The following is a 25,595-nucleotide window of genomic DNA, read 5'->3' as shown; positions in this document are numbered from 1 at the left end:
GAGGTCAAAAGATAAAATTCGCCCCTGACCCTTCCAAAGGGTCCAAAGCGAAATTTTATAGAATCCTCCTTTTGCTTCAAATTTGAACTAAATTTTGTGCCTTGAAGCCTTAGTTAGGATGTTGTCAAGCCTTGCAAGCAATTGAGGGGTGAAAAGGTGGAAGAATTAGGCCTAAAATGCAAATTTCGCTCCTGACCCTTCCAAAGTGTCCAGAGCGAAATTTCCTATAACCCCTATTTGCTCCTTGTTGAGACCAAGATCTTGATTTCTAAGGCATGGTTGGGAAAGAATTGAAATGTTCTTGCCCTTGAAAGGTGATTTAAGGTAATGAAGTGATAAGAGTGAAGCTAAATCACCAATTTCGCTCCTGACCCTTCCAAAGGGTCCAGAACAAAATTCCTTATAGGTCTTGTCCTTAGCCAGGGTCCAAAGCGAAATTTCTTAAAACACTATTTTGCTCCTTGTTTGAAGCCTAGATTTTGTCCCTATGGCGTAAAATTGATGTATTCTTGCCTTAAGAAGAGATTTGAGGCAAAGAAATTGTGAAAATTGAGCTAAAATGCAAATTTCGCTCCTGGCCCTTCCAAAGGGTCCAGAGCGAATTTCACTATAGGGCCTGTCCCTGGAGAGGATCTTGAGCGAATTTCATTCTAATGCCTTCTTGTTGATGATTTAAGGTAAGAAATATCATGTTAGAACGAATATATCATGTATACTTAATCATCTTTTGTTTGTTTCGCAGATTAACAAAATCAAGTTTGAGGGAGATCAGACCAGGACAGGGGTGACCTTTTCCAGTTCCATCATTCATCAAGGACACTTCAAGCATATAAAAGGAGGACTCAAAGAGTTTCCAAGTTTAAGGACTTCAAGTGTTCAAGGGGTTGCAAGTAATAGACCAAGCTATCCTCAAAGATCTTCATTCTACCTCAAAGAGATCACGGGATGACAGAGAAGAAGGATCTTGTAAACATTTCAAGGCAAGATGGGCTACTAGAGAAGGAGTGACTTGACAGGGGAGGAAGCTTCATCAAACACATGGGAGTCAAGGAGGTACATCATTCATCAAGTACATCAAGGACAAAAGAAGATCAACCAAGCATAAACATAAGACAAGGTGGCATCCCAGTCACTATTCCTCCAGTCAGATAGCTCTGCATCAACATGTCCAGATTCAATGTACCTGACTCACTAGTGATGGCACAAACTTCGAGGCACCTACCCCTGAAATCTATTGGTCCACACTCATGAAATGTAATTTTATCATTGGCTTAAGGAGTTTGTTGTAACAAACCCTAATTAGGGTTTTCATCTTGTAATCCTAGCCATTGATTGTAAATCAATCTAAGCCATTGAGATGTAAAGATCTCTCTATATAAAGCTCTGGCTCTTCATTTGTAAGGGTTAATAGTTAAGAGTTATCTAATAAGAGTTAGTGAATACTCAGTAAAATAGAATAGCAACTAGGATAGATAGGAGGAAAAGGCAAGAAATTGTTGCCTAAATTGTAAATGAACTCCATTTTCATTGAAGTTATGGTGAAATATGTTGTTTCTTTGCAATACGCATGGTCTCTTGTTGAATCTTCATTTTAGATGGTAAATAATTAGATTGAATGAAGGAAGTTATTGAATGCACTCACATGGAATCCACTCAGTCCAAACCACTAGCCTCTTGTTGATTATAAGTGTGCCTTGTGTGGTCAACTGGCATAGAATGAGCTTAATCTCGAGTTGTTACACGTCTATTGTTCATGCATTATCTTGAATGGTGATCAGTGTCTGATGGTGTACGATTTGAACATATTCGAAGCATCCCTTAGAAGATTGCACTGAGTTGGTGTTGAATTGTTCAGCCTGATGGTGAGACCCAGCCCAGTAGGACTCCAACTAGTCATTCATCCATCTTCTCGCATTCTAGGTCTTAGAGTAGACTTTTTGAGCCCTGTATCTTTTGATGTTTCTTTATCTTCTAGCTAGTAGATAGGACTTGAGTTCCAGCAGATTAAACGCTCAAGCAGTCAAATGTAAGTCCCCTTGTGATTCCAGCATAATCACATCATACCACAAGAGCTTATCCACACGTAGAGACCCTACATATAAGAACCTTGGAGTCTTCTCAAATGATCCTTAGGCGAAATCTTCAGCATTCAAGGAAACTTTGTTCAAGAGAGGATAAGATACCTTGGTATTTTATTCTATGTTCGCATGTGCATAAAAAACACATCAACACTTACCCATCAGGAATGAGGACAAAGTAAGGAACATTGAAGTGTCTTGATGGGGTTCGAATTTCCACTCCATCAAATGGTGATCAAATCAACACAAAATTTTCAAGGACAATGAGTCCCGATGAGGGTCAGATTTCCACTTGAGGGGAGAATTACAAAGGAAGAGCATAAGTCATGAGGAATGAGGAGTTTCTGTGGAGATCAAATATCCACTCCAAAAGTAAGGCATCAAAATGAAGTGAAATTTGCTAAGAGCAAGAAGTCCCTATGACCTTTGAAATTCCATCATGAGAAAATGATCATGAAGACAGTGATAAATTTCAAGGACTGAATGAGTCCCTACAAGGATCTATTTCCCACCAAAGTTGAAACAAGGTTTATCCCATAGGTGTTTGATTCAATATTTGTTTGTTTTGCAGGTTTGCTACAAGGAAGGGAAGCACAATGATCAAGGCTTGAGGTGAAAGAGGATGCAGCTTGTAGGGATACCAAGGGCTCAACACTTTGAAGCAACAAATGATGAAGGATCAGCTCCAAGATGACTCTACAAGCATATTGCAAGGACACTATCACAAATGCAAATGAGGAAGATCAACATTTCAAGGATGGGAAGAGGATTTCAAGACAAGGATTTCCAAAAGCAAAGATGAGGACTAGCTCAAGCATGAAGAAAGCTTCACTATGAGGGTGAACAAATTAGGGAAAGACAAATCCAAGACATGATCACAAGGAATTCTAAACATCATGAAGAATGTTCAAGAGTTGATCAAGTCTACAAGGCAAGCCGAGGAGGCATCCCAATCACCATTTGTCCAATCAAAAGGGTACCAAGTCAGCATTCATTCAAGGATGGAACAAGTGACATGTGGCGCTACATCAAATATTATTTATCTTACCTATCCTCATCTCTCATTGACCAATCTAATGGTGGTTGTAACAAACCCTAATTAGGGTTTCTATCCTTCGATCTTGGCCATTGATATTGAATCAATCCCAACCATTCATTGTAATGAGACCTCTATATAAGGCTCAATGCTCTCATTTGTAAAAGGCTAATGTTAGAAGAGTAGAAGAATAGTTGCTAAGGCAATTAGGAATTAGAAGTTAGAGTAAGATAAGAGAACAAGAAATTGTTGCTAAGACTTGTAAATGAATATACTCTTTTCATTGAAGATATGGTGAAATGTGTTGTTTCAACAAATTGCATGGTTTCTACTTCTCGTTTGCTTTTATGTTGATCAGATAAATGAAATATTTTGTGGATGATTAATAGTGAAATTCGTATATCCATACTACTAGCAATTTGCTGATTGTAAACTTGCCTTGCATGGTCGACTAGAATCCTTATTCAAGCTTAACTTCAATTGGTACTCACATATTGATATGCATTGCCTTGATGGTGTCTATGTTGTTAGTGGTAATTTGAACATCATATATTTACCTTAGAAGATTGCACTGGCTTTGGGGAGTTGTTCATTGATGTCAAGGAAAAGTCTAGTAGAGTCTCACCAAGTCATCCACTACATCCTAAATTCTAGGAGTAGATTAGTCTTCCTAAACCCTTCCCCTTTTGTCCTTTTTTCAATTCAAGTTAGTTTAGGAGAGAAAGCATCACAAGATTGCAATATCAGATGATCAAGTTTCAGCAACATTCAAGCATTCGTGTACAATGTAAGTCCCCTTGGATTACCAGCAAACACATTCGCCATTGGGTTACCCACACGTCAAGAATTGATATTAGAAACCTTGGAATCGTCTTAGTTGATCAGATATTTAGCATCTGGGGTGATTTTCTTCAAGAGAGGGTAAAATACTTTGGTATTGTATTCTATGTTAGAGGTGCCTAAAAAACACATCAACACGTCCTAACAAGAAATATAAGATCAGTAATTATTCATTTGATTTTCCTACAAGCAATCGTATCTAGGATTAGTAAGGAAAATGGGTAGGGAGATGCAAAAATGTCGGTTCCCTCAATTAAGTAGCCCACCCCAAGTTGATTTTCTTGTGGGACAAGGGGTCAAATTGACTTGGATGGTTGTTCTATACACTTCGGCTTAGTTGTGGGGGACAGTCTTTGGGCGTCCTATTGTGCTTTCCCATCAAATTCCTAATATGGTTGGCTGTTGGAAATATGCTATAAAATGGATCCAATGAATTTAGGATACCTTGTTTTCAATAGGTACTATTTATGATCATAATGCTTGATGTTAATTAATTAAAATTTTCTCTAAGTTTACTTGCCATTATGTAATTTAATTATAGAATACTCTTTGTAAATAAGCTGTATTGCTGGAATTGTTATTTTTGGGCAAAAATCAGGTGTATCCCAAAAGGGGACATTACATTATGGATAATAATGATCAAATAAAAGAAAGAGTTTGTTATTATTGCAATCGTTCCAGTCATTTTGAAGAGAAATGCTTAAATAAAGAAGAGATATAGAGTGTATTAAGAGAAGTATGATGGCTGATGAAAATATTGAAGATGATGAAAGTCATAGATTACTTATAGCAAATTCCTCTAAATATATTCAAAATGATGATGTTTGGATTATTGATTCAAGAGCTACTCACCACATGACTGGTAATATTGATAACTTGAGAAATGTAGTAAAGCAATCAAGAGACATGATTACGTTGGGACATGATTCACAATTGCTTGTTAAAGGAGTTAGAAAGGGTCCTCAAGATGTTCCAACCCAAGGTAAACAATGTATTGATAACGTTTTATTTGTTCCAGGATTAAGGAAAAATCTTATTTCAATTAGTCAAATTATTGTGAAAAAAATGAAATTTATTTTTTTTAAAAGGAAGAATTTGTGAAGTGTTTGATTGTGAGGGAAAATTAATATGTGATGGATATATGAAAGGAGGCATATTTTATTTGAGGACAAACTCCTCTTTATTGGAAATATTGTCATTGATGTCAAGAGCAATTATTTAAGGATAATGAAAAACAATAATATTATAAAGAGAAGCAAATACATTTGATAAGCAGTGATTAGAAGATGACAATAAGCGCTATACTAATCTAAAGATTGTTTAACAACGGAACTGTGATTTGCATAAAGTGCAAGGATGGAATTTGGAGGTAGAGCAGCTCATTGACTTTAGGAGCATAATATGTATTAATGAAAAGATGACAATTAGATGTTAAGATCATGTATAGCAGTGGCATCGATCTAGACATACTACCCGAAAGATGCCAATACACATCTTGCAAGGAGACTAAGGTGTGATACAGCTGAAAGAAATTTAGGATCAGTCCTTGACTAATATTCCAGAGTTGTGAAGCCAGCATATGATGAATTTAAATTGCCATCAAAGAATTATGCAGATATTATCATTCCTCGTGGAGAAGATAACCATGTTGCTATATTGAGGTTGGCTTGTTGTAAGACATTAAGTGGTGTGTCAATAATCCATAGCGGTGAATACATGGAAGAAGCATATGACATCACAGGTGACGTTGATCAGGTGTCTCATAATCTTAATATATGTGTCAATCTCTTGAAGAATGATTAGCGATATTGATCTTGTTAAGAACAGCGATAGTATGCAACAATGGTGTTGTTTTAGTGACTAATATGCAGTGACTGGTTGTGAGTTTATATTAGATAGCAATGGAAGTTGAAAGACAAAGCATCTAATAAAGTCGATCTCCAATTGTTTTAATATGGCCGACTCCCACACAAGCCAGAGATCATGATAAGCAACAAGTAATCAAAAAGGTAATCATTAGAAAATTGTCAACTTCATTGAGAATTAAACAGCAACTCTCTTAAGTAAATGAATTAAGGAACGGTGACATCATAACAGCAAAGAATAACATTTTATATGGAAGCGACTATATTTGCTAAGGCAACAACTTCACTTGAGCAACAAATCATACAAGACAAAGAAGTATTTGTTAAGGCAGCAACTTCACTTGAGCAACAAATCATGCAAGACAAAGGCAGTGACTTATTATGAAACTTAACAATGACAAAGACAAGCATTACATAGAGCAGTCGACTTCAAGTGGACATCCGACTTCATCATCTTTAAGACAACTTTATAAACTTCGATGGGATGCAACTTGTTAAGGAAATAAACGTTTGCAGCAATCTACAGCAATACATTTATAGCATGATTTTACATCAAAGAAAGGAGCAATTTCATTAATATATCTCTACACAATAAAAAGAAAGTTTATTTACAAATAGAAGCAGTAATTTCTGAGAAAGAAAACAATTCATAATTGTTTATGTGCAGCGATTAATAACAGAATGCAGCAGTGTCTTGTTTAGAATAAACAACTTATTATAGTATTCACAATATAAAAAAACGATGATCAGTATTTGTCAAAAGTGGCAATTCTAATAACACGTGACTTAATCAAAGGCAGCGTGTGATTAAGGAAAGGACGTGATTAGGCACTCCTAAAAAAGTTTCAAAAAGGTGTGCTGAAGATAAAACTACATAAGGGATGCATTCGATCTATTAAGTGGTTTAATTATGTTAAGGCGAAGGTGGTTACTAGAAAGAAGTAAGATGACTCTTTAGTTTTAAAAGACATGTCCCTTTTGATAAGAAGATATAGAGAGAGAGAGAGACAGGTTGAAGGTTAGAAGTGTAAGGGTGTGTATGGTGTGTGATTCCAAAGACAACAAAACATATGCACCAAGTGTCATTAATAAGGAGATAGATTGCAGACTTTGTGAAGGAGGAGTATGAGAACATCATTTCAGATCTAAAGAGAAGAGTATAAATTCATAGCAGATCTTGAAGAAGAAATTATGACAGATTTAAGAAGAGAAAATAGCAGATTTAGGGAAGAGATCATAAAAGCTTGTGGAAGACGATATAGCAGACTTGTGGAAGAGATTTAGGGTAATCCATCATCCATTGATTTAGCAACATTAGTAAGGTGTAAATTTGAATGAGGGGTTGGTGCCTCTAAGAGAATGAAGGGTTGGTGCCTCTAGTGGGCAAGTGCTCACAATTAGAGTGAGGGATTGGTGCCTCAAGTGGGAAAGTATCTCACAAAAAGAATGAGGGGTTGGTGCCTCTAGTGGGTTGATACCTATGAATTTGTAAAAGAAGTTTTCTGTATATGAGGAAACTATTTTACCGTGGTTTTCTCCAATAAGAGTTTCCTGTAATTGGTGAAAAATTAGGGTTTCACCCAATGATGAAGTAAATTTTTGCTTAGGGACCAATTACATTAAAGAGAGGTGAACCTTATAGATCTAGCCTCAAATCAGCAAGGATAGGGCTGAGAATTCTTATTAGATTCACTGGATTGGAAATTGATACCCTCTTAAGTTGAATTGTGAAAATGTTGAAATTAGGGTAAGTGTATTGAAATTGGAGAGATTATGCATAAACAGTGAGCTACAATCATCAAACGGAGACACGAACCTAGATCCGAGTAATATCTGAGTATTCAGATCTGTTCCCAAAAGGTCATCCTAAATTGTCGGGACTAAAATGCCCTTCACTTTGGTCCTCTACACTTTTCGTCATCCAAAGGGGAATCATTCATCTCTATGAATTATGTCGATCCTAAAAGTTACAACTTTGCACTTGTTCCTGTGCACAATGAAGAAGGGAAAATGGTTGGGAATAGGGATTTGCCTAAGTCAAACCCCGATTTAGAAATTAACCTTGAATGAAATATTGCAAATACTGAAATAAATAATCAAAGGATGAATTATGTCGATCCTAAAAGTTACAACTTTGCACTTGTTTCTGTGCACAATGAAGAAGGGAAAATGGTTGGGAATAGGGATTTGCCTAAGTCAAACCCCGATTTAGAAATTAACCTTGAATGAAATATTGCAAATACTGAAATAAATAATCAAAGGATATACCTCAAATCTGCAATGGTTGATGATGATGCTTTGCTTCTTGAACGTAATCACATTTGTTGTATGAAACGGCATGAACATGACAAAACCCTGATCACACACACATGCTTACATATGAACGATGTAATTTTGCTCCACAATAGTTGAATAAGGATATGCATCCTTGAAGATCTCTGAAAATGCTTAATGAACACTTCACGGATGCTTTAGATCGAATGTAGATGAATACCTATGATGCTTGGATGAAATTAAGTTGATCAAATGTCTTTATATAGGGGCATCTAGGTCATTTACCAATTAGGTTGACCTCCAACGATCATGCAGAGCCACAAAGTTAATTTCCCGCCGGAGAGATAGGGCCCATCTCCCATTTTGAAATAGGTCCCAACTAAGAGGGACCAAGGCGTACCCTGGTCCTTCTCAATCAGGGATCTTTTTTCAGCCCCAGGGAGAAGGGTACTGTTGACGTGTATTTTGTACACGATCATACACAGAATAAAATACCCAAAGGCATCTTATCCTCTCTTGAATAAAGTCGCTAACTGCTGAAGATTCGCAAAAAGGATCAGTTAGGATGACTCCAATGTTCTTTTTGGTAGGGTCTCTACGTGTGGATAAGCACCAGTGGTCGTTGTGATTTGCTGTGTCCTCAAGGGGCCTTACGTTGCCGAAGATTTTGCTAAACTAAAGAAGCTTTTCAAAAAAGACAAAAGGATAGGGTTTGCAAGAGATCTAATCTAGTCTAACCCTAAGAATGACTCAATGTGGACAAGACTTGGCAAGATTCTACCAACTTCAATTTTGCCATAAAATAACAACTCAATTGAAATTGATGCGATCTTCTAAGGTAACAAATGATTTTTCAATACATCAAAGATCAAAGACACTACCACGAAGGTACATATCCAAGATACAACAATGATTGAAGGTTAAGTGATTCAAGTATTCTCCAGTTGACCACGCAAGGCGTTCCTACAATCAGCAAGAAGCTAGTTGTTTGGAAAGCGAATCCTACCAAAGATCAAGTCCAACACTTTGTCCTTCGAATTAACACACTACTTTGATTGAGAATGATTCAAGAAAATTGAACAACCATGAAGATAACCAAGAGAATTGCAACAAAACACCATAACTTCAATATTTCATTGATTTCAAAGTCATCATGTACAACAATTGTTTGAATTCTTTCTTCAAAGCTCAATCTTGCTACAAAAGTAAATTGCTTCTAAACTCTAATCTCTCTAATACATCAATAATCTAATCTTCTTCTCACATCTAATTATGAAAATGAAATGAAATGAGGGTATAAATAGCATCCTCAATTACAATGAATGGTCCAGATCAAAAAGCAGATCAACGGTCAAGATCATGACACCTAAACCCTAATTAGGGTTTGTTACAAATGGCCTCCTTTTTACTGAACAATATTAAATGCATAGCCAAATATTAAATTTGGCACAAAAATCTAGGAGACATAGACCAATGACAATTAAGGTCATGTCATCTATAACAACCTCTCATCTAGAATCTTATTCCCTTTCCAATTCTCTTTTTTAGCATATGCAATGAATCTTGACACGATTCCTTCGATCTCAGCAATTGGAATCTCGGGAAGATTCTTCATTCTTTCTTCCAAGTGGATGACCTGATCAAATGCATCTAGAAGAGCTGCGTCCCATGTAAGTTCAAGTTCCTTAGTCTTTTCAATCAGGAGCATGGTAGCAAACATCTGGTCCTATTGCTCATCTGTGATATTAGCGTCCTTGCAAAAGATGACCTTGATTCTATCTTCCAATTCCTGCAAATCCACATCTATCTCAACTTCGATCCTCCTGCCAAGAATGGTACGTAGTACCTCAAATACTCTGTCCTGGATCGGGTTGATCACCTCCTCAACATGGCTACATCTAGTACTGATGTCCTCAAAGAGAACTTCCTTCATCTGGAGTAAGGTTGACCATTGAAGCAAACTATGAGGTCCTCCATCCATGATCTTTTCCTGCGCTAAGACCTTCCTCGATGTTTGTCTGATTACTTTCAAGACAGGAATGATAACCTCTTTGGTATGAGCAAAAGCAGCTACTGTTGTCATCAAGTTGTGGATAATCTCAAGAATCTGGATAGCCCTATGAATAGTCTTCATCATCCTTGTTGTAAATTCTATGGCAACTGAATGAGATTTGTCCATCCAAGTACTCATACGCTGGACCATACTCCTGAATCTCTCTGCCTCACCAATTGATTGAAGGGGAAGTGCCTGTATGGGTGATCTTGCTGGATCCTGACGTCCTAAAGGTTGATTGAGATGGCTGAAATATGTTCTCCATGCACCAACCTCTCTCTCAAGCTTCCTATTCTTCTCCATTTCTTCCCTAAGTTTGTCTTTCAAGGCCTCAAATGAATCGGTGGCATCATCAAGTGTCTGCTCAGCTATGGATGGACCTAGCTCAAATGTCTCTATATCATATTCCTCTGCTAAGATCTCACCTTCATACTTGTCCACTGCCGGTGTAGCTATCTGCAACTTTCTGGATCCAGTTTCATCTCTAATCATCTTGGACATCTTGGTAGCCTTTCTCTTTTCTGTCACTTCCTACGAATGTCCGACAAGGCTCTCCAAGTCAATTACATTGTCTTCGTCCTCAATCACGATCACCTTAGTTAATCTTTCCTTCAACCAATCTGGGATGGCAGATCTTGTCTCTTTAACCTGTATTTCCTTGGGCAATTCTTCTTCTCTGGGAGGAGATGTTACTTCATTATCTTCCCCATCTTCATGCAACTCATTGTCTTGAAGAGATCCACCTGTTGCCTGTCCTTCTTTATCATTCTGTAACATTGACTCCATAGAATCTTCCACTTCAAGTGTCCTCTTCTCAGGTCGAGAAGATGTCCGGATGAACGATCTCGGTTGGCCCCTTGCTTCTTCTTGGAAGATTCTCTCTTTTCAGGTCTCTCTTTCCTCTTCGAGCCTCTTGGATGGAGATCGCCTTCACTTGCACTTCGAAGGTTGCCTTCACTTGCATTTCTGGGATTAGGATTACCTTCGCTTACACTAGCTCCACCTTTGGCTGGTTTCTCTTCCAAAGTGAAAGTCATAGCTATGCCTTGCTCTCTCAACTTCTGATGCTGCACATCAACCCATCTGCGAGTACAAGACAAGATTGGAGCCATCAAAGCATCTAGATCCACGATCTCGGGCTCATTCCAATCTAACCTTACTGATTTGCTTTCTCGGTCATAGGATGACTGGAGATGTCTGCCACTGTCCTGTGCTTGGTCGGCCACTCTGTAAATCTTGCATTTCCTGATGAAATCCAAAGGCAATCTAGAATGCATCTTTCTTTTCACTTCAAGATCGTCTAAGAGATTCATCATAAAATCTTCTATCTGAAATTCATGCTTAAACTTCCTACCGACTGTTTCCTCTATATATCCATGTGGATCAAAGCTTTCTCTCAAGGCAAAGGATGAAAAAGAATACAAAGCTAATTCCTTCTCTGCGTCATCCATGGCTAAAGCATTAGGACATACCTCAACTGAATTGCCTAAGATGATAGGTACAGGAACTCCATTTCCATGTCTGTGTCTGAATGCCTTCGCATAAGCTGCCAACTGTCTTGTTACCTCAAGTAACACTATTCTGTCTGTCGGATATCTCGGCAACATGTATGGAGGTGAAGGACATCCATGAACTCTGATATAAGTAAATTTCGGAAATTGGATAAACCAAGCACCGTACCTCTTTATTAGTTCCTGTGCATCCTGAGATAATCTATTGTGAATCCCGCCTTGCAACGTCCTCGTGATGTTCATCGTGAAGGTATCATTAACTAACTTGTAGTTGCTTCCTGGCGGATGATGCAAGTGGACATAGGAATCACAAACTCTGACCTCGCCGGGTCCTCTTCCAATCACTCCTCTGTGAGGTAGTCCTGCGTACTCAAAGCTCCTAATCAAAGCATATATGACGTATGAACTCATGTGGAAGGACTTGGTAGCTTTTAGTCTCCTCAACTGTACGTCCAAGCAATGGCTAATCATCCTAGCCCAATGAATTGTTCCTTTTCCCTGAACTATCACCTGGATAAAGTAGAACATCCACCTTTCAAAGTAGAAGGCCTGAGGGGCTCCTGTAACTCGGTTGAGCATTGTAATCAAATCTCTGTACTCCTCCTGGAAATCAATCCTATGTGGTGTGTTCGGGATCTTGCTCAGGCGAGGACGACTCTTGAGTAACCAGTTCTTGTTGATGATGCTTAGGCAAGCATCTGGATCATCTTCGTACATGGACCTGGCTCCTTCGATGCTCTTGTATATCATATCCCTGTGCTCTGGAAGATGGAAAGCCTCACTTATAGCTTCCTCTGAAAGATATGCTAAAGTGTGTCCTTCCTTGGACACGATCGTTCTGGACTGAGGATCATAATGACAAGCACACTCGATCATCAACTCATGGCACTGAACTGCTGGAGGGAAGCTGGCCGCCTTAATGATGCCACTTTCAGTTATTCTTCGGGCGACAGGTGATGGCTTACCAATGTAGGGGACCTCTCGAAACTTCTTCGTGCTGAAGTTGCCCAAGTTGGTATCTCCAATGTTGCTCCATTTAGACACGATCTTGGTCTCCACTTCTTCGGTCTTTTGATCTTCCTTCATGAGAACTGGACGACTGGTGGATGCTCCCGCCTTCGGGGTCGCCATACCTACACAACATTTCATAATAAGTAACTAGATATTGCAATGCATAACATAGATTAGATTAAAGATTAGGAAACTTCATGATAAGTCTTTGAGTTATCATTTCCTAAAAACGATTGAGCTACTGAAATTCAAAAATTTCAAAATTCAAAATTTGAAGCTATGGCGATCAACATTGAAAATTCAAGGGATCCTCGCAATACCTTGTTTGAGAGTTTAACTCTAAAATGCAAAACAAGAAATTCGCCTAGGTAATAATCGAAATTTGGTGACTTCAACGTGATCTCTCTTCAAATGAACGTCTTCCTTATCAATTCGCCACCCTTGGGGTCTTTGATGTGATCTTTAATGTCTTTGGCAAGTTCGCCTTACTTTAACTTCAAGTTCGCACTTCCTTGATGATGTTTGCGCCTTCCTTGGAATGGAAATTCGCTCCTTGTAAATACAAATCACACTTCTCCAAAATCGCATATGGAAGATGATAAAATGATAATGTGAAAATGAAAATTTTCACTCTCCTTTTATAAGCGCTCACCTCTCATTTACCTCTAGGCCGACTTTGCCAAAATAAAGAAATTAAAATGATTTTTAAATAAATAACAAGGGCCGACTTTTGCAAAATGAGGTAATTTAAAACAATTTTTTAAATAAATTTAAAGGCCGACCTTTGTAAAATAAACAAATAAACACCAAGCGCCCCATTTTATTATTTAAAATAATAATTAATTAATTAAATGCCATCGTTTTTTAATTAATTCGATTTTTAAATAGGCAAAAATTAATTAATTAATGCTTATGCGCAATTTTTAAATGCTATCAATTGATTTATCGATTTTTTCTAGCATTTAATAAAATTTAAAAAATTGTTTTAGCGCCAAAAATTGGGAGAAGGGAAAGATACGAACCTATCGCTCTGGTCCCTGACTGAGGGACAGGAGCGAACTTCATTTTGGCCTTGATTCTTGTGCTTTCGACGTCCAAAACCATCATCTTCACGTTGAAACTAGCATATTTGCAAGGAATTTCGAACTTGATTAACTTGGTTTCGTAAATGAATGCCTCTTGTGACCATCATCGCCCTGGTCCCTGGCTGAGGGACAGGAGCGATCTTGGTGTTTTCTCCTTGATCTTAGCTTCTATGATCACCAAATTTCATCATGAGGAAGAAACAACGTTATCCTTTCGTTCCATGCTTGTTCTACTTGTCGTTAACAAGGCACTTTGATGCTTGGAGGATTATCGCCCTGGTCCCTTGGTGAGGGACAGGAGCGAACCTTGTATCTTAGCCTAAATTTGTCGTTTTGTAACCTTTGTTTCTTGTTCATTGCTTTCCAAACGATATCCTTGATCTTGTGTATCCTTGCCTTGTCATGATTTTGAAGGAAGATGAATGATCTTGTGAAAATCGCCCTGGTCCCTGACTGAGGGACAGGAGCGATGTTGTCTCCTTGGCTCAATTGATCACCTTTTGACGTTTGATTTCTTTGCATATCACCTTCTTAAGACACCTTAGACCCTGTGCCACCTTGTACAACCTTGACTTGGTGTGATTTTTGAAGGATTTGGCCAATATGGTAAATATCGCCTTGGTCCCTGACTGAGGGACAGGAGCGAATTTGGGCATCCTGGGCTCAACCTTGTTTGTATCAACTTGCAATCACTTTCACCATGTAGAATGAGGTCCTTTGATCCCTCTTAGACCCTTGAAACTTGATAAACCTTCAAAACCCAAGCCTTCATAGAAATTTCGCTCTGGTCCCTGACTGAGGGACAGGAGTGAATTTGGGCATTTGGTGCAATTCTTTCAACTTTAGCGGTCCTTGTAACTTTGTTCTTCGTTGAGACGCTTCAAAACGTCCTTGTCTTCATGTATCCTGACTTGGAGTGGTTTGAACTTTGAGTGAAAGGCAAGATAATCATCATTTCGCCCTGGTCCCTGGCTGAGGGACAGGAGCGAATTTTCATGTGCAAGCTCAATTACACTTTGCCAACCCCAAAATTTATCTTCAACGATCTTGTTGTGCATCCCTTCATTCATCCATGGCTTGGAATTCATTCTAACTTGGCAAGAAATTGACCTAAGGCAAAAATCGCTTTGGTCCCTGACTGAGGGACAGGAGCGCCTAGGCCAATTTGAGTCTCTTATTGATGTCTTGTAATCTTCAATTTGTATTCAACGGGTTCATTTCACCCTCCTTTCTTGCTTCAAACTCAAAACTTGCTCAATCTTCACCCAAATTTTGCCCTATGAGGAATTTCGCTCTGGTCCCTGGGAGAGGGACGGGAACTACACTGAATTTTGCCCTGGTCCTTGACTGAGGGACAAGAGCGATTTTTCATTTTGGTCCATTTTCCTTCACGAAGGCACTTCTAAATTATATTCAATTGATAAAACATATCTCCTTTGATCTCTTCAAATCGTCAAGTTGTTCAAATCCTACAAGGACAAGGCAATGTTTGATTTTGAGCTCCAGTCCTTCACTGAGGGACAGGAGCGATTTTTACTCCTGGCACATTTCCATGCTTATGAAATTCTTCAAATTATATTCAACGGAAAGATCATCCCTGCCTTTATCACTTCCACTCTGAAATTCGTTTGGATCCTACAAGGACAGTAAGATTTTGAGAAACGAGCTCCGGTCCTCCACTGAGGGACAGGAGCGATTTTGCTCCTACAGGCCAAAATATCATGATTTCGGGATTACAATCACTTCACAAGGCAAAAACAAGACCTTTCCAATGCCCGGGATCAAATATCAAAATTTTCAAAATTTGGTCAAAATCACTCAATTGGACAAAATTCGCAATTTCATCATTCACACTTAGACAAATTTAGACTCTTCATTCAAAATTCCAATTGAAAATAGACCAACTCACTTAGCCTCTGGCGAATTCACTTTATTCAAAATTGCATCCTACGAAAGGAAGCTCGAAAAACTCTCAAAATTGACTGGACTCTGGCCCAAAAACGACAAAACAGAAACCCTAAGGCTTGACCCTTAAATCCAGACAACAGACAAACTACCAAAACCCTAAAAAGCAGAGAAAAAGAACAGGCAAAACGAGCAAAAAGAAGGGGGCCCCCATTTGCATGGGGCGATGTGTGAAATGGTCACAACAGGTACCCCTCCAGGAAATCAATTGGTAGGTGTACATGGCATAAAAATTGGAGTTAAGGCATTGAACAGACCTGGATAGGAGATGAGGAGGGAACACACTAAAGTAGGGGCACAAACATGAGGTATAAATTGGCCCGATGACAATTTACAACGCTACATTTCCATGCATATATCCTGTGTTCTACTTGTGTTACATGGTAGTTAAATTTCACGTGAATGTTTATATCAAATGAATATGCTTTGGGATTAAGTTATGTGCTTTTGTTATCAAGTTGAAAAAGTAAAAGTTTGATGTTATACTAATTCACCCCCCCCCAATTCTCAGTATAACCGTGTTCTCAACATTCTCAAACCTTATTTTCAAATGTTTCATCAAGAAATCAGCTATGGCATGAAAGGCTTGGCCATATTAACCTTTAATCACTAAAGGGAAATGTTTGACCAAAATATGGTACATTGTCTTCCATCCATCACTACAGAGAAGTGTTTTTGTGAAGCTTGTGTCATGGTGAAACAACATAGAGAAAAATTTGATTCTGGAAAAGCTTGGAGAGCCTCCAAGAAGTTGAAATTAGATCATTTTGATCTTTGTGGACCTATGAAAACAATTACTATAGGAAAATCTTGACATTTCATATAATTTATTGATGACTTCACTCGAAAAGTTTGGGTTTATTTATAAAAAAATAAATTTAGAGCATTTTATTTTTTCAAAGAGTTTGAACATCAAGTTGAAAATGAAAGTAATAAAAGAAATAAAATGCTACAATCTGATAACGGGAGGATATACTTTAGATGAATTTGCTAATTTTTGTAAACAAAAAAGAATTAAGAGGCAATTCTCAGCTCCATATACTCCACAAAAAAATGAAGCAACTTAAAGAATGAATAAAACGCTTCAAGAAAAAGCTAAGTCCATGCTCAAGGTTTATAATGTTAATGAGAAATTATGGGGAGAAGCAATTCATACAGCAGCTTATTTGATCAATCAAAGTTTCACTGTGTTGTCCTCATTTTTGGATTCTCAAAAATGTGACAACCCCTATAAATTTTTGCCTAAAAAGTGTCATTTTTGTCTCCAAGCCACATTTTACGAGGTACAAAACTCACATTTGATAGTGTCAAATCATTGGGGGGTGTCTTTGCCATCATTGCTCAAGTGTTGGTGAGTTTTGGTCTTCCTTTTCCTAGCTTTCTATGCAATTTCGGGTTTCAGAACAGTCACTGTAGGTTGAAGATTTTACTCTATGGCACGCTTCCCGATGCAAAATTTCGCCTAATCCTTGGACTGGCTTAATCTTCAATCCATCCTCGAACTGCATCTCGAATTTCATCGAATTCTGGGTTCGTTTGCTATGTCTTTCCTTCAATTTCGGGTTTTAAAATCCCGACTGCATGTGGAGAATTTTCTTCAAACTGCAAGTTTTAATGATATTCATTGTTTTGGTCTTTATAGGGGAATTTTTGGCTTATTACATGTGCACTTTTATTTAAAAGATGTTACTTGTAATTTGTTTTAAATTTCTCCTTTGTTGTTTTTATCATTTTTATTGTTTTTTGGTCTTTTTTAGTTAAAATAGGGATTTTTTGGCTTAATTACAAGTAAACTTGCAGTTTGGTCTAAAAACCCCTACTTTAATGGTTTTTACATGTAAAAGGGATTTTAAACCCCTATTACATATGTGCAAGTTATTAAAACTTGTTGTAGGGATTTTATTTTCCCTTTACAAGTAATTAAAACTTGCACATCTCTCTCCAAAACCCGATTTTGCCTAGAAATGAAATAAAGTGACAATTTTAAACTTGCTATTTGGTCCAAAAAACCCGATTTTGCTTATAAAGTGCATTTTTGACATTTCAAACTTGCTATTTGTCCAAAAAATCCCGATTTTGCCCAACATGTTGAAAAAGTGAAATTTTAAACTTGTTATATCCTCCAAAAAAACCGATTTTCATTGTTTCATGCATTTTAAACTTGTTATTGGTTCCAAACAACCCGAATTGCAAGGAAAAACGTTTTTTTTTAGGATTTTAGGCAAATTTTTGTGAAGATTTTTTGGGAGATAGAAAGCATTTTGGATTCCTCCCTATTTTTATGCATTTTCAAACACCTTTCATGCCACATGGAGGTTAAGATTGCTGGTTTTTAGCTTTATAACAGCAGCCACGTTTTTGCCATTTGGAATGCCATGAATCAGCAATGTTATGAATCGTTTTGGCTTGGTATGCTAAGGCGTTGAGGTTAGAAAGAGTCTTGGCCATTTTCCATGCCATTTCTCATGCATTTGCTGCCACGTTTTTCAGTTTTGGGCATTTTTTCAAAAACGTGGCTAGGGTTTTGGAATGCAGTTAATTTCTTTTTAAGAGTTCTCCTTCCTTTTTTTCAAAGATTAATCATCTTGTTGAAGAGGCATTTTCAGATTGGAGCAAGGTAAGATTTCTTTTCTTCTTGTTTTCAAATATGTTGGTTCTTCCCCAAAAAATCGGTTTTGTGAGAGAGATTTTCCCCTTTGTAAAGCAATTTTAGAATTGCATTGTTCTTCCCCATTTTCCCTCTTTACTTGTATTCGAGATTTTAAATCCCGATTACAAGTTGGATGAAAATAATTGTTCTTCCCTTACGGATAAAAGATTTAACCATCTTTTTTTTAAATTCCAAGTTGCAAAAATGAGAAAAACCCATTCTTTCAAAATGGGGTTTTTAGAACCGGATTACATGTTGAAAGTTCTTCCCATTTTCTTGAAGATGATCTTCCCAAAATCTTTTCATATTCATTTCCATCATCCGTACATACCATTTCATCCACTCATTTCACACCTTCATTCATTTTCCCCATTTAAAGTCTACTTGCGGTCAACCATCCAGAACCCGAAATTGGTCCAAAATGCACTCCAAAAACACTTGAAAATGAGTTTTAAAGGTCCAATTACAAGTGCAAACTTGTAGTTACCCATTACACATATGAAGTTGCATGTTTGTTCCCCACAATCGCAAGTTAATGCTCTTCTTTTCCCCACACATGTAATGCAACTTCCAAAACCCGAAATTCACTTGTGAGCCCATTTTTGCATCAATTTATCTCTTCCCTTGTCAGTCTGGTTTGCACACATGATCTACCAAATCAATAAATTAAGTGTAATGTCCCCATTTTGCGAGCATCAGAGTTTGTAAGAATTAGCCTATCATTTGACCCTCGTAGGCTAATAATTATTGATAGAGGGCCTCGTGTGGCAGTTACTTGGTGATTAGAGACATTACTCTTCAGCTGGATTCAGGTTTTGGCCTTTGCACAGGTTTTTTGACTCAGATTGGCACACTTACTATTTATAGTAAGTTACTATTTTGGGAGAGTCAGGGTTCCTATTAATAGAAAGACACCTCAGCAGAGCTTATTGGCAGTGTCGACCTTGATTGGGCCTTTGCAGCTATTTCTAGACTCAGTTCCATATACTTACTATTTATAGTAAGTCACTATTCAAGGTTTCTATTTTTAGACAGGCATCCAATCGCATGGAGAACAGGGAGAGTCGACTCCTGGCTCAGACGGCTTAGCAATCGAACAAGTACATCAAGAGATATTAAAGTTTAAGTGACTTAAGTGATTTATTTAATATTTTAATATTATTATAAAGTTCTAAAGTAACTTTATAATAATAAAGTCACTTTAATATAATAAAGTGCGTTAAGTGAATAATTTAATGTGGGAATAAATCTTTTATCCCACATTGGCCAGGAAGGTGTTTGACCTCTCTTAAGGAAAGAATAAAAAGAAAGGCAAGAGTTCATTCTCGGCATCCAGTTGATGAATAGTATTTTGATTGATTTTTATTGTGGAGCCTAGGGCTTTCGCAATTTTCTTCTTTGATCATAGGAAACGAAAACTTCCTATTGATAGCAATTTTGAAGGTGTGAAATAACACCTGAATTATTGCAGTTGTGGGAAAGAATACTTCAGTTCTTTCATTTGTGCAAATTGGTGAAGTTTTCTACAAGGGTTTGAAGTTTATTGTTGAAGAACATTTATAGTTGGTTGTGAATCATCCTCCTTTGGCACATGGAGTTATATCATTCTTGTTGGGAGAGATTATCAACAAGTTATTCAAGGTTTTAAGAGCAGATTGCAAGTTTGTTCTTGCTGCTACAGTGTGCATGAACAATGCGCGTGAACAGTAACTCGTGAATAGTGAAACGCTACAGTGATACGTGAAAAGTAAAATCGCTACAGTATATTGCATCTTAGTTGAGTCTACTCAAAGGTTCTTCAAGGGTTTTAATTGCTGCTCATTTCCAGATTAGTTGTTGCTGTGATGACATTGAAATTTGGGCAGAATTTATAATTGTTGGAGGCCGTACCATAGCAGCAGCAGCCACACATGTTGCTTCACAATTTACATGGTATTTGAGTTGCTACACTACCCACAACGTAGGCGCTTCATTGGATCAGGTTCTCTTGCATTTAATTTAAGTATTTAATAGACATTCAAAGTTGGTTGTATGCTGCCATTGTACTCAGACCTGGGTATTTTGTTTCATATCATATTCAGCTGTAAGCCAAGAGTCTTGGTCCTTTCATATCTGTGGTAATTGGGACATCAATAAAAAGGAGTTGCATATGATATATTTGTAGTATTTATTTCAGTTTGCAAGATAACTATTTGTCTTAATGTCCCTAGCTGAAAGTCAACATTTCATAATAGGAATTGCATGGCAAATGTTCGATAAAATGCTTATGGCTGTAGCTCTCATTTCCATACTCTAGTTTGCATGCCAATTGTATGATGAAATGCCTAATGGCTGTAGGTGTACTTTGGGATGCATGACAAGTGTTTGTCTTAATGTCTACTAGCTGTGCTAGTTAATTTCAGTCATTTCATGTGTGTGTACGCTCTAAAACAGCTAGCATATCATTTCTATAACAACTTTGCATTGTTAGAAGCTTTCCATAACTTCATTTGCAGCCTACAAACCCAAAGAAGACAAATAAAGAATTCACTACAGCGGCTTCAAACATTGTATGCCAAGTGTTTGACAATATTCCTTGGAGGTTCAATAAGCGAAACAGGGTTAGTTTGGGCAAGGGATATTACATTAAGGCATGGGCCTTATTTTGCAAGCAAATTTCAAGAATGAAGGATGATACAAAAAAGAAATACAAACAACAATTCATGGTTGAGAACATAGAATGCTTTCAAGACAAAGATGGTCATGACATAAAAAGAGGAAGGCCGACCTTTCCCTCTTGAAAAGCCAGTACTACCCCAAGCAAGAAGACAAGTATGCAAGTTCCTATTCCGGTTCAAGATGTCTTTACCAATCCAGAATACTTCAACTTCTAGCATCCTGAAGCGACATGAAGATCATCACAGACAAAGGATGATGCAGTTAGAGTCGTGTCTTTAGACACGTGGAATAATTTTAGTTATACATTTGTAATTTCATTTTGACAAGTTACATGTAAAAGTATTTTTTGTATAAAGCAAGTTTCACATTACTTGCACTTTTGTAATTACATGTAAGACAACTACAAGTTGTGTCCGATTAGGACTGTAGTTGGAATAAGTCTTAGTTAGTTAATGAAGTCTTAGTTAGTTATTGAATAAGTCTTGGTGGTTGAGAGAATCTCTCAAGTTAGTCAGGATCCTCCCACCTTTTTTTAAAGGCTCCTCTTCTATAAATACTTGAGGGGTCTATTGTAATATATATCTTTTGGAAAGCAAGCAAAAACTCTGCCAAATTTACAGCAAGAAGTCTTTGAGCTTATGTATGTGAATTGAAGGTTTTGAAGAATAATAAAGAAGGATTACTCAAGTTTTGAGTCTTTGAGCTACATGTTTGAGTTTGAATCTTTTTATTTCTTCCATGCAAAGTGTTTCTAAAGGAGCTTAGTCCAATCTGATTTGAAGTCTTTGAGCTGCAAGTAGTGAAGATTAATTTAAAAAGGAAAATCTCTAGAAGGAGCAGCAAGTCTTTGAGCTTGCGTCTATTCTTGAGGAAAAATTATTGTTTGATAAGAAATAGCAACAAGTCTTTGAGCTTGCATTAGTTCTTGTCTTTGTGTTGAAAGAAAAGATTATTCCAGTCTTGAGCTATTGTCTTTTATTCGTTGTAAAATTTAGTATAGCAAAGGGTAGATAGGACTTCCAATAGTCAAATCTTTGAGCTTGATATTGCTGTCTTGTCCCGAAGGAAGTGACGGGAGTCTTTGAGCTTTCAGGAAACTTCATTTCCTTTCTTTCGTTTTCATTTGAAGTTGTTACCATTATTATACATTTTCTTGCTATCACTTTTCTAAGGAGAGAAAAGGATATAGGCTTCCTTGAAGAAAGAAGGAAGACTGTTGTCCCATCCTGTTTTTATTTCAGTTTTAGATAGATAGGGGGAGCCTTCCCTTAATTAGGAGAGTTTCATACTCACACACTGTGGTTGAAGCCACAATTTTGTTTGCTTTCACGAGTGTACAAAATTTTCAACCAACAGACTAATAGCTTAGAAGGAATCTCTCCAGAAGAAGCATGATTGAGAAGGAAACCAACATTTAGACATTTAAGAATTTTAGGGAGCATTGCCTATAAGCATATCCCACAAGAGAAGAGAAGAAAATTTGATGATGAGAGTCAAAAATGCATCCTTGTAGGTTATGATTACTCTACTAAAGACAAACAAATTTCAAATCTCTAGAGATGTCAAAATTGAAGAAGAGTGTCAGCTTCCAGCTATTCGCCATGATGATCTATTAGAAGAGAAAGATGATAGTGGCACTTCATCATACTCACCCAAAAATGTTGAACTAGAATTAGAAAGTCCTATTGAATCTAAAGAAGAAGAGGAAGAGATTAATGAGCCAATTCAAGCATAATGTCCACTCCATAATCTAATGTTCCTCTAAGGAGATTAGAATAAGCTAAGAGAACACCTATCAAGTTGCAAGACTATGAGGCCAATTATGCATTAATGTCAAGTGTTCTAAGTGCTCATTAACCAAGCACTTTTGATGAAGCAATAAAGGATGAAAAATGGAAAAATGCTATGAATCAAGAGATAAATTCAACCATCAATACCATACATGGGAGTTGGTTTCTTTACCTGTTGGAAAGAAGACCATTGATTGTAATTGGGTATTCAAAATCAAGATTAAATCTGAAGGTTCAATTGACAAGCACAATGCTAGATAGGTATCCAAAGGCTATAAGCAAATTGAAGGTGTTGGTTATGAGGAAAGCTTTGAAACACTTGCAAAGATGATCACAATTAGAATGTTGATAGCAATTGCTTCCCATCATAGCATGAAAATTCACCAAATGGATGTCAAAAATGCATTCCTTAATGGACAATTGTCAAAGGAGGTATGTCTCGCACAACCTCCTGGATTTGTTGAAAAAGGAAAGGAACACATGGTGTGTTGATTTTAAAAGGCACTATATGGTTTGCAACAAGCCCAAAGAGCTTTGTACTCAAAAAGTGATAAGTACTTTCTTCAAAGAGGATTCCAAAAATTTGATGTTGATCAAAATCTATACATTAAGAATTTTGACAACAAGGTACTATTCATTGTGTTATATGTTGATGATTTTCTCATTACAGGGAATAATCAATCACTAATACAAGATGTGAAAGAAGATATGAAGATCCATTTTGAGATGTCTGATCTAAAATTACTTCGTTACTTTCTTGGAATTGAAGTTTGGAAATCACCTAAAACATGTTTCTCCCTCATTCTCACGTAATTCAAAATGCAAGAATCTAAAGCTTCATTATCACCAATGGAGACGGGACTAAGTTCAAATGATAAATCAACTAATGAAACCCTATATGGGAGTTCAATAAGAAATTTGTTTTACTTTACTACTACTCGTCCAAACATATCTTATGCGATTGGAATCTTATTTTGATTCATGGCTCGTCCCAAACAAAGTCACTAGTTAGCTGTATAAGGTGTTTTGAGATATCTTCAAGGAACATAAAAAATTGGATTGGAGCATTTGAAAAATGAATATTTCAAACTTGTAGATTTTTCTGATTCAGATTAGGCAGGTTGCATAAACTGTAGAAAATCCTTTGGTTATTGCTTCAATCTTGGATTTGCTACTATCTCATGGAGTTGTAAGAAGCAACCTAATGTTGCTTTGTCATCCACTAAGTAAAGTACAAGGCAATTATTGCAGCAACTTGTGAATCAATATGGTTTATAAGACTCACTGAGAATCTTCAACATCCACAACTTGATCCAACAATTATATACTATGAGTATCAAAGTGTGTTGAAGATGTCTAAGAATCCAATGTTTCATGCTCACAAAAAGCATATTACAGTACACCATAACTTTATTCATGAGCATGTTCTCAATAAGGAAATTGGACTAGTCTATACACCAACCAATGAGAAGCTCGCATATATTTTTACTAAACCTTTGAGCAAGGATTAACTTTGTATACTTTCGAGAAGCTATTGGTATAAAATCTTCATGATAAAATAAAGTTTGGGGTTGGAAGGGTGGTTAAAAATAAACTGTATTATCACACTCAACATAATTATCTACAGTCATGCATCATGGAGTAGAGACACATCTCTTCATGAGTGTTATCTATTTAAAGATCTCTGTGATCTATTTATTGGATAATAGAGCAAATCTATTCACTCTCCAATTTACACTAGGATTGTCTGATTTTCTCTTGAAATTATTCTATTTTCTTCTATCCTTCAACAATGTCCTGTCATTTGTTTTTCAGGTCTAAGATATGAACTTGGCTTGTAAATTTTTTCCTAAAGAGCAATAGAATTGTAGTAAAATCGTAAAGTGATGCATCCATAAAGAGCATGACTCAAGTTCGACTCCTCACATCACAATAAGACCACCCTCACGTAAGGCTTGGTCTGGGCGGCGTTATTCCCAGATACCCTTATCAAACAAAAACTTAGAACTGATTAAAAAAAATAAAAAATCACAAACAGATAAAACTGTCTGCCATTTTTAAACCTTTCATCTCCCTATAGAGAATTCGGCATGCAAATAATGTCAGAAATTTCAGATATTACAAAAATTTCTTAATTAATAGTTAATACTTAAAATGTCAAATTATCCCAACGAATTTACTTTTATTAATCATAATAACAAATGTTACAGGGCCGGTAATCGCCTTCCTTCCTTAAATTCCGTTAAAATGAATTTTGCTCAGGCTTTACAATGTAAGTATTTAAGAACGGAGCAGGGAAAAGAAAAGTTAATCTCGTTCCTGTCTGTAATGTAAATATTAATTAAATCAAAAAAATTAGTAGAAAAGGGAAAAGATGAAGTAAGTTACAGTTTCCCAAGGCCAGTATGCTGGTAGGAGCCGAGGAATTCGTAATTTTGAGGGAATCGAACCCTTGACGTTCAAACAGGTGGGAATGGTAGCCATAGTTACGGCAAGCGCCATCGTGTCCGCCCCGGGATTCGATCTCCAGTTTTGATTCACAATATTTTAAACGTAATCCTTCGGCAGCTTGTGGTTTGTAACGTTGGAGGACATATATATATGTATATATTAATCACGTTAATATATATTTTATTTTTTCACTAAGACTGAGGTCCTATGGACGGAGCTAGGGAAAATTTATGCGCACGTGTTTTTAAAACAAATTAATCGTTTTTAACAATTAAGTGGCTTCATATAATGTTTAGATGAGTATTTAATAGTTAAACGGCTCTTTGAA

At 37.0% G+C, this 25,595-nt stretch overlaps 1 protein-coding gene across 1 annotated transcript in view; it reads right to left on the bottom strand.

Annotated features, from left to right (window-relative positions):
- Window positions 1-25,395, bottom strand: part of LOC131067191 (pyridoxal reductase, chloroplastic) — a 207,096-nt gene extending 181,701 nt beyond the window's left edge. The window contains exon 1 of the mRNA XM_058002143.2: window positions 25,205-25,395. Within this exon, the coding sequence (XP_057858126.2) occupies window positions 25,205-25,318 (114 nt within the window). The 5' untranslated portion in view covers window positions 25,319-25,395. The remainder of the gene's footprint in view (window positions 1-25,204) is intronic.
- Window positions 25,396-25,595: the final 200 nt, after the last annotated feature.

This window comes from Cryptomeria japonica, chromosome 5, assembly GCF_030272615.1.
Source record: "Cryptomeria japonica chromosome 5, Sugi_1.0, whole genome shotgun sequence".
Classification (NCBI taxonomy): Eukaryota; Viridiplantae; Streptophyta; class Pinopsida; order Cupressales; family Cupressaceae; genus Cryptomeria; species Cryptomeria japonica.
This window is presented reverse-complemented; position numbering and strand designations above follow the sequence as displayed.